The sequence below is a fragment of the Loa loa genome (genome assembly GCF_000183805.2).
Source record: "Loa loa unplaced genomic scaffold supercont3.65, whole genome shotgun sequence".
NCBI classification, from domain to species: domain Eukaryota; kingdom Metazoa; phylum Nematoda; class Chromadorea; order Rhabditida; family Onchocercidae; genus Loa; species Loa loa.
Window position 1 is genome coordinate 244,101 of NW_018108245.1, and position 10,335 is coordinate 254,435.

Sequence of the window (10,335 nt, forward strand, 5' to 3'; positions counted from 1 at the left end):
AAGATGAGAGAAGAATTTCCGTTCAGAAAAATGAAAGAATTGGAAGTACGTTTATACAAACTTTTATTTTTCTTTTATGAAAATTGAACTAAGAGTAGTTATATTTTTCCTATTAATTAACATTAATCTTCTGTAAATTGTACATTTTTGCAATTTTTCTGGATAATATTCGATGAAATCAAAGATTAATTATCGAAATTTGCATAAATTGGAATTTGCATTAACCTATAATTCGGACAATTTATCTTGTATATAAAAATTAGGCCAGATTTAAGACTAGGCCTGGGACTATCCGAGTTCATCACATCAACCGCATATCGATCACAATAAGAACTCCTCGAATAAAACTCACATTGCCGTTATAACTATTTACGTCGTTCTGTCGGTTGATTTAAAACTATCAATCATTTTATGTCACTTGTATCAAGTCTTTTTTTTTACATTGCTATCAGATGTTACGTTAAAGTTTGTAGCTATTAATTAATTAATTAACAGTCTGATTTTTTTTTTGAACATAAATACAATTATCACTGTCACTTAATTTGAATTTATTTAGAATTTCATGAAATTGTTTGGGATTGATTAATAATTTATTTCGATTTCCATTCCGAATAAGCAGCCATAATTTCCGTTGGGATAGTATGAATAAACATACCATTATGAAAACATCAATTTCAGGAATCGATCTCATCACCATTTATCGATAGCAGTAATACTAACAATAATCGACAACAATTCATGTTTAGTGGTACCGGAAGATTGTCAACACTGTCATTCATCGATGACGCCAATTCGTTGGATGACATTCCATCGCCATTTACCAGCGAATTCATCAGTTCCCCTACTTTTGACTCAGGTTTATTTCAATCATTTTTTCATGCTTGGATTTTAAATTGAAATTCAGTGCATGTCTAGGCTAACTAAATTCATGAGAGAAAAATTAAAAATAATTATTGGTTATTTCTGATTCTCTCCCTTATTTTGTCATCAGAGTTTCTTTGATGAAAAATCAATTATTTATCTTAAAAAAAGATCGGTTTGAAAGTTTACATTACACTTCCATTCTATTTTCGCCTCACTACTGATTTTCGTAACACAGAACTTAAACGAATTATAAATGAATTCACAAAATTAGTTATACTTTCTCTGATTACTTTCAAGAATAAGATTTGTACCTGTGAATATTCGGGAAAGTTAGGTAAGCAACTTTTAGCTTCCTAAATGATCTTTAATATATTAGAAGCTCTTTCTATTTTTCCTTCTTCAGGCTCATTATTTGATCGCATATTTCCTCTTTCACCATTGGAACGTTACAAGGACACTTCCTTACGCCATATGTCAAACGGAACCATTGGCTCACCACCATATAGCGTTGTACGAAATATTCCGATTAAAGTGGAAGGCGTATGAATTCATTTATCAATTCATTCAATTTCGCAGACAAACATTCCACTCTTTACCGTTAATGAATGGTGTAAAACAATTCATATTATGAGTTACTTCTTCTAGAGAATATATCCGGTAGAGTATTAGTAATGTCCGGCGAAGAGATATCAACTATTAGATCAGTTACACTAAAAATGATATCTATTCAGTCATTATAATTAAAATAATTCCATTTTGTTTAATAATTCCTGAATAACATTTGGTTTGAATACTTAATTAATACTTTCTAATTATGCCTTCATCTTATAGCACATATTTCTGCTTGACAAATGAGCTAATTTAATTAAATTTAATAAAGAGCTGGCTTTGGTGGCTACACTTCATTAAAAGTTTTAAGCTAATTTAAAAGTTTTCCGATCTGCTTCAACTTTTTATAAATAAACTCCTAACCTTGTTAGTACTACTCAATTATCATTCCTCCTGAAGCAGTAGAAAGTGAGTTGCGGTTCACATAGAAGTGATCTATCAATTTTTTTTAAAATAAGAACTTGTCACTTAGTATAGGAAATTGAATTGATATCAGGTAGAGTAATTCATTGTTAAAGCTTTTAATTTTTTTTTTACGTTTTAGATATCTAACTGAATTCACCTCAACTTAGGTGATTCATAGTTAAAATTTCAACATCTGCATTTCAGGCATCTTTAAATGACAATGGTAATAGCTTCGATAAAATAAGGAACAATGTGCTTATTTCCCCAAACAATCGCCATTGTCACGATGAACTTTCAACTCCTACATTTCCCTATTATCAAAAGGAATTTGAAAGGTAATCATCTTTTTCCAAGTTCAGTTTTAGAATCGATAATAACACAACATATGCCATTTCCTATTAACCTTCTAAAATTCATCGTTTTGAACTTTGCCCTTCTAATTCTCACTGAAATTTTCTTTACTACTTTCTGTCGATACCAGATTGATTCATACTTCAACTTATTTTTTTATAACTTATCTATTCTAAAATTCAGGCAAAATTATTATTTTCTATAAATCTGCTAATTATTTCAAGCCTTTACAAATTTCAACAAGATTTTGAAATGATTTTTTGTTGTAGAATATAATTTCAAACTTCAATTTTCTTAAATATAACATTTCCATGAGGAGAAAAATTATCCTCACTTCACCCACAATGTCAGTTTAAGATCTGTTTTGAAAATTTAATATCATATAGAGAAATCGATCTCGTTCTAGCTCAGAACCTTCGTTCTTGTTCGTATCGAAAAAAAACCTGTTCATTTCAAGTCTCTGACTTGAAAACTTTTTTCAAATTTCTAAAAATGCATTTTCGAGATAAATTGAACAAATTGTAGAGATATTGCATTAAAAGAAAGAGAAAAATTGTTATTTTATGACAATTTTCAAGCATTTGTATTTTTTTCGAAAATTGATTATTTACTCAGAATTTCTTCTTACATATTACATTCTTGTTCTAAATCTGAAGGTCATGTTATGATGACCTTTTGTATACCTCGAACTGGTGTATTTTGCAGTTCTTGTTGAATGAAACCAACAGAATAGCGAACATTTTTTTTTTATTTTGAAACAATTAAGTAAATATTTCAATATAAATTTTGATTTAGTTAATAGCAATTTCGATTGTTGAATGATTTTTTGTTACTTAATGAGACTTCAATGAGATACATTTCTTTCTTGTCTTTCAAAAAAAATGTTAAGTTACTTTTTTCTTCCCTATTTCACATTAACTGATAAGCAAATCAGCTACTGCGAATTATTGATACTTATTCGGTCCATCTGGCCAATTTCATTTCTGTCATAGAATGATATCTTCGACGACACATTTGCTTTCTTAGTGACATTTCTCGAAATTACCGTATTTGTCGTCCAATCAAAGCTGTCAATTTGCTGAAGGAATATTAAATAAGATAAAAAGCTCTTTTTTTTGTAGAAAGTTTTAACTTTATTACTTTGTTTGGCATGTACCTAAACATAATGTTAACTTTTTTGCTTGAGGAAACTTCTCATAATTTCTCTGATTTCCTTATAGTTCCCGAGATTATTCACCCTGATGAGACTGTAAAATTATAAACAACCATCCATTATATTTTGTGAGTTAAATTGTAATTTTTCTAGAGTTTTTGAAATTTGAATGATAAGATGTGTGAATTTGGCTGTTGTAATAGAATTGATCAATTTCTTGCTATCAAAATTTCTAACCTTTTTTATTTTTTGACTGAAAGAAGATAGAAGAAATGTCTTTTTTTTATCAAGAAAAGAAGGAAAACGTGCATTTAAGCGTTAAATATTGAATGAACGATAATAAAGATTGGGTATAAAAGAGCGCAAAGTTTAATGAGAATTTTCAAGGGTAATAAATTCATTCTCAGCCATTTCCGATCATTTCTTCTTTTCCATCATTTGATGAAAACGAAACAACAGTTGGAGTAAGGAGCAGCTCTTGATTTAACAAAGATCGTCGTCCTCTGTCATGAATGAAATTTTTGAACTTACTCTTTTAGTCGTTCTTCTCCCTGATAATGGAAAGAAAATTTGGCGTATCTTTAAAGCTTAAATCGAAAATTTTAACTTAATTTGAGATTTTTTTAAAGCTTATCCATACTATTTTCTAAATTTCCGCTTCAAATTTTCCTTCTTCATTTTCTTTTTTTATCTCCTCATAGTATCTCTGATTGATAAGGAATGATTAAATGACAAGAATTATGGAAGGTAAATCTTTCAAAATACTTTTTCATTCTTTGATCGTTTTTTAGAAATTTATTTTCAAATGCAAAGGAATTAAAATAGAGAGAGAGGGAGAGGGAACAACAAAAAAAGAAGAGAAAGAGAGAGCGAGAGAGAGAGAGCTGAGGTTTCATGCAAAATGCACGGATTTCTTAGTTTTAATTTGTCACAAGTAGAATTCGTTGATAAGAATTTGTTCGTGTCACCAAAACATACTTTTTTTTTAAAAAAAAAAAACGCATTTCTTGTTTTCCCTTTTTTTTTGGAAATCTCCAGAAATTTGTTTTTTCCTGAAGCTACTTTTCTAGGAGTTATTCGACAAAGTAAATTTACTTTAAATAATTGAAGCTTCAAAGTAGACGAAATGAAAAATATAAGAACTGGTTCTTTATAAAATTTTGCAAAAGTCTCTTTCAAGTATTGATATAACAGTATTTGATTTAAAATAAAAATTTACAAATTTTACAACAAGGAAATTTATTCTTGTTATTGAAGTAATTGAATTATTTAAGTGATTATATTTTTTAATTACTAGAAATTAATTAACCTATGGAAAACGTAACTTTAATAAGAATAATTTTGTTTAACTGTCAGTATATTGTTAATTAAGCGTGAACTTTCTCTCAAACATATATATGTGTAGTGAAGTTTGGAAATAATCAAGATGAAGAACTTGAAAATCGTCGTACTAAGAAACATTTCCGGAATGAATCATCCTGATTACAAGACAGCTTTCGTCTTATTCCTTCGAGATGCATACCATGACAGTGTGACAGTGTGACAGCGTGACATCTTTACAGATTTATGACTTACTTTCTCTCTATCTATGCAGATTCATGAGCATAACACCTCTCTCAACAAAACTTATACCTATTCTACCGGTAAAACAATCAACGATGCATTGCTATTGCTATTTTTTGTCATTTCAAATAGCTTAATTAATTTTAGCTCCATCTAATTAGCCTTGTTTTTTACATTATAGTATTTGCATTTTAATATGAAGCAGAAGTGTCAAATGAGTAATGTGGAAGTTTCCGGATAAGATAATAGAAATTTGAAGACACTAGAATAAAATTAAAATTAATTTCAATCTAATGAAATCAAAAAGATTTGTTAAAAATGTGAAATATTTGCAAATTTATAGCTTAACCTCAATATACAACTAATTACGGTTGAATCAGTCTGTGTTGTCCCATTTATTGGAATCATTCATCATTTAACTGAACCAAAAAGACATTGTCAGGTAAGATGATAACGACCGATGAATCATGTATGAACAACTCTCTATCAAACTTATTTGTGGATAAGTTCAATTCAATTTAGGACACTTCTTTTTGGCTTGTTAAGCTGAAATGGTTTTAGTTATGATATAAATTCATACAAATGACCTTTATCAATCAACCAACACCCTTATGATAAAATTTATGGTTTCTGATCATTTCTCTTTTTGCCAACCAATCTGGTGACACTTTCTTTCTATACAAAATGCTGAATGATTTGGAACCTTTTTTAATTATAAATTTTTACCTAATCTTATTTTGTTGGGTATTTTTCTCCTAATTTTACTGCATGCACAAATAAATGGACGCATTCATGCATGCACGTATGATTTTTGTAAATTTGAAAAATTTTTTCAAACTATAAATAACCCGATAATATTAATACGCTATAGAGAAATATTAGAATGTGATTGGATCAAAGAGATAAATGTTTTCCCCTTACGTATTATCATTAATTTACTATTTTTTATATTTTAATATACAGCCTATAAACAGATTACAATGTGTCATCTCTGAGTTGACATTAAAATCCAAATTTTACTGTGACGTTTTTTGTTATGTTGATGTTATTTGTGATAGATTGAGTGCAAACTTTGAAATTTTACGTCATAAGGTGAGAAAGGAAATCAATTTCAAGAAAAACTTGGAATAAATCCATTAAAAAGAGTTCTTAAATGGAAGTTAAATAGAAGTTTGCCTATCAATCGAGCAAAGTTTTACAAGATAAATTCAAACTAATTGTTGCTCAATATTCCACGACTCTTCCTCTCCGTTTAACCTTTAACCTGTATACTTTTAACCTGTATACGACAAAAACAGTTGATAAACCGTAACAATTAATAGATGATAATTTCCCGATTGAAATTACGTCAGACAAAATTCCCTAGGAAAATTCTCCTTAGACAGTATTTATAATTGCTATAATTGTCAAACAAATATGGTGAAGGAGAAATTTTGAAACAGTGATCAGGAGAATGGAATTGTATTTACCTTTGTTTATGAATTTTTTTTACCTCGTTTTCTTTTTCCCAACCATCTTCCTCTAAATTGTCATATTTGAATTTAAGTATTTGTCTTCGAGCGGTATGGTATTTCAGTGATATCATTACATCCTTTGTATGGGATTAGACTGAACTATTTTTAAAATATTTTAAAAATGCAAAATATTAGCAGGAAATTAGCATTAAAGATGAAGAAAATGCTAAAAATATTCTAACAATGTAAAATACTAAAATACTGGAAATACTAAAAATAAAAATATTAGTATTAAAAATGAAAATTGACGAAAGTATTGGTAAAGACAAAAGTCCAATTAATGTTATATATTTTTCTGCGGAATTTCTAGAATTTGATGGTAGGTGAATTATTTTCGGTCGATTTTATTTGGAATATTTAAAAATTTGACTTTTTTTCATTGTACCGATGTTTCCAAAGAAAAAAAAACACAATTTCATGTCACAAATTTCTCAAAACTTTCGTCAACTATTTCTATTTACGAATTTCTTTCAACTGAAAAAGACGTGGAATTTATTTAAATTATAAGATTATAACTAGCATTGGCAATGATAATCAAGGATGCAATAAAGAGCAAACGTCTGTTAAACATTCATTTATTATCAAATGATTATCACTGATTCCAAATCAAACTTCATGATTTTTTTATCAGTTGCCGAGACACATCCAAATTGGATGGATCTTAAATCGAAAAACATTATTAAAACTTCCGCTATTCGTGAGAAGATGGAATAAGTTTGTATTCTTCCACTATTATTGTCATGGATAACTTGTAATGAAATAATTGAGCTTGTTTCCAAAATTATACACCTGTTATATTAACTTTCTTACAGATCTAACATTGGTCATCCGTTATGATTAATTATCACTCATCCATTCATTGCATTTTATTAACAGTTAGTAACTTATCAATAATCATTAATAATAAAATCAGCGTTAGATAAAAGTAATAATCTAATAAATCAAGCAGTTTTTATCTTCTCTAAATAAACTAGCCATTTCATTCCATTCATTAGAAATTACAGCTTTACTTCGTCAGTTTACAAATTGTATTCAGAATTGTAACTTAGCAATAAATTAGACTAATCAAAAGTTCAATTACAACAGTAACTGAACGAAATTATTGCTTACTTAACTATAAAGTAATGATATTGATAGATAGAAATGGCAAATATCATCACAATTTGAGAATAATATCAATAGCGCAACTACCGTAGATGACTACGTAGAATCCAGGATGCTGCATAGAACTAGTTTCCATCTGTTGTCCTTTATTTCATTCGAATTCATTTCCACTGATAATTTCTTTCCTTTCATTTCAGTGCTGATAACAAGCAATACATATCTTTTCTCTTTCTTCCTTCGTCTTTCCACTTTTAATATGTGCAAATTTTATTTCTTTCCTTGCAAAATCTTTTTTTTTCTCTCTCTCTCTTCTCTCTCTGATAATAAAGTGGTGTGGAAAAGGAAAAAATGATTTGTTGTTAATTTGATGAATTAAAATATTTATCAGATGGTATATGATAATATCCACAATTTATTGAAAATACTTTAATTTTTTTTTTTTGAATATATTTTACTTTCGATCGATTGATTATTTTGAGATTATGCAAATTTTGTATTTATTTAACTATAATTTCGTGCATAAGTTTGTATCAACTTATAGGTAAGTTAAGTAATAATCTTCCACTTTATATGGGTAAACTTATACTTACAGTAAGTAGTAGCACTACTACGATACAAATGCAGGCTATACTCGTTCAATGACTTTTGTATTATGATTTTTTTTTTTAAAAAGTACACGATAATAGAAGAGAAGGTGAAAAAGATTTATGACATAAACGTCAAAATAATTTTTGTGCATTTATGCTCCGTCCTTTTCTAATAATAAGAAAGAAGACTAAGAGCGCCGATTTGTCGGCGATTCCTATTTCTTTGTCCACTTTTTCTCTCCTGAGGATGGAAGAAGCATGATCATCGTATGAACATATTCAGGATGTTTTACATCAAAATTTTGCATAATTTCTTCCATACCAATGATTTTATTCCCAAACAGATGCATCTCTTCTTTCCTTCTCTTTTGTTATTTTCGACAGAAAATTTTTCAAAGATTTTAGAAAATTCATTTGAAAAAAAAAAAAAACAGAAAATGAAAAAATTACGAAATAAATCGACATATTGTAATGATTGTCTTGTGATTACGAGAAAAGTTTGTATTTTTGAATTGTTCATTTCAATTCTATTTCAAAAAAAAAAAAAAGAAAGAAAAGTTTTTATGAAAATATTTTTGTGTGGTAATGTCATCGTTATCGCAGTTATTGCAGAATATTTTCCTTTATTATTTTTATTGTTGTTATTATGAAAATAAAATTTGTGATAAATCAGCGATTTAATCTTTGCCTTCCTTATACGCTCATTTCATCTTACGAATGTCTTCCTTCCAATTGATTGATCTCTTTTGAAATACTCAAATAAGATTTCATACCATTTACCAATCTTTTCTCCCTCCCAAAACTTCCGAGTAGTTCGATCTTATCATTTACATATCAATGCTTGTTATTGATAATATTTTAAACCTATCGTTATTTTACCTTAATTTTTAAGAAAAGACAATAATTATTTCGTACATTCAATATTATTTTCTTTTAAACAAATTAAATTTGGATAGGATAGCACATCGACTAATTAATTATCTGATTGGGAACAATGAAAAAAGACATTAATGAAAGGGATGTAAAAAAATTGAAAATTTAAATTTAAATTTAAAAAACTGCACAATAAAATTTTTAATACTTTTTGTTACAATCAATTTTAAAATAGATAATTTTAAATAGATAATTTTGAGTAAATTGTATATATATGCATGTACATCCAGTTTCATATTATCGTACTAAATTGGTATGTCAAAATAAATGATATTATAATTTAGTGTCACTGATAAACATGCAAAGAGAAATCGTTGATTTAATATGAAATAATTATTTTAGCCTTATCTTTTACAGATATTATCGTTTCAACAAATAACATTCATAATTCCACTAATTCTATCCTTTCCAACGATTTTAACATATTTTTAACGATGATCATCAAATCCTTATTTAGGCGATAGATCCTTCTTCGTATAATTATAATGCATTCTGTTAATTTGCGGTTGTAAAAATGAATGTTTACTCACAACTTCTTTTTTCATCAAAACATTTCCAAAATTGCTTTCAAGGACAAATTAAAATAAATTTTTATCCAAATTTCTCGTTATATTTTAGTAGTGAAAGTGTACTCTTCGAAAAGTTTTCATTTACTAAGTTTTCCTTGAAAAGTCTTTTAAAAGTTATTCTATAGATCTTATCAATTTCTTGGGAATTATCAGAACAAATTATTAATCGTATTTACATTTGAAATTTTTATTTAAATACTCACCACACATACACTTATTGCAATAACCTGTTATTTTTTTGTTCCTTAAAGCAAATCATTCCTTATCTATATTGATCTGCGGATGATAAGTATGTTATCATTTTGTTAAATTTACTATCCATTGTAAGTAATCTCCTAAATCATTTACTGAATATCCGCTTTTGAAAGTATATAAACTAATATTTTAAAATGAAATGAAATGAAATCGTTGAAGAGAACTAGTTGGATCGCTTTTCAGTGACACTATTTGCATTGTGCATGAACACTTTTATCAGTACAAATGTTTGCATGATTCATTTACCATCTTTTCCTACCCATACCACTGATAAACGTTGACAACGATCGTTCTTTACTCATCTCCTCTAAAAGCTTGAAGTGCATTGTCCCATCTGAAAACGTTATGTAAAATATGATTCATTTGATTGCAGAATCTTTTCACATTTGTTTATTTAAAAAAAAAAGATGTTGTATAGATGATTTGCT

At 28.0% G+C, this 10,335-nt stretch overlaps 1 protein-coding gene across 1 annotated transcript in view; it reads left to right on the forward strand.

Moving 5' to 3' along the window:
- LOAG_09460 (hypothetical protein) overlaps positions 1-2,217 on the forward strand; it is a gene marked incomplete at both ends in the record, with an annotated part of 4,817 nt that extends 2,600 nt beyond the window's left edge. The window contains 3 exons of the mRNA XM_020447935.1: positions 679-856; positions 1,268-1,404; positions 2,083-2,217. Of these exons, the coding sequence (XP_020301881.1) occupies positions 679-856; positions 1,268-1,404; positions 2,083-2,217 (450 nt within the window). The remainder of the gene's footprint in view (positions 1-678; positions 857-1,267; positions 1,405-2,082) is intronic.
- Between the last annotated feature and the right edge of the window lie 8,118 nt (positions 2,218-10,335).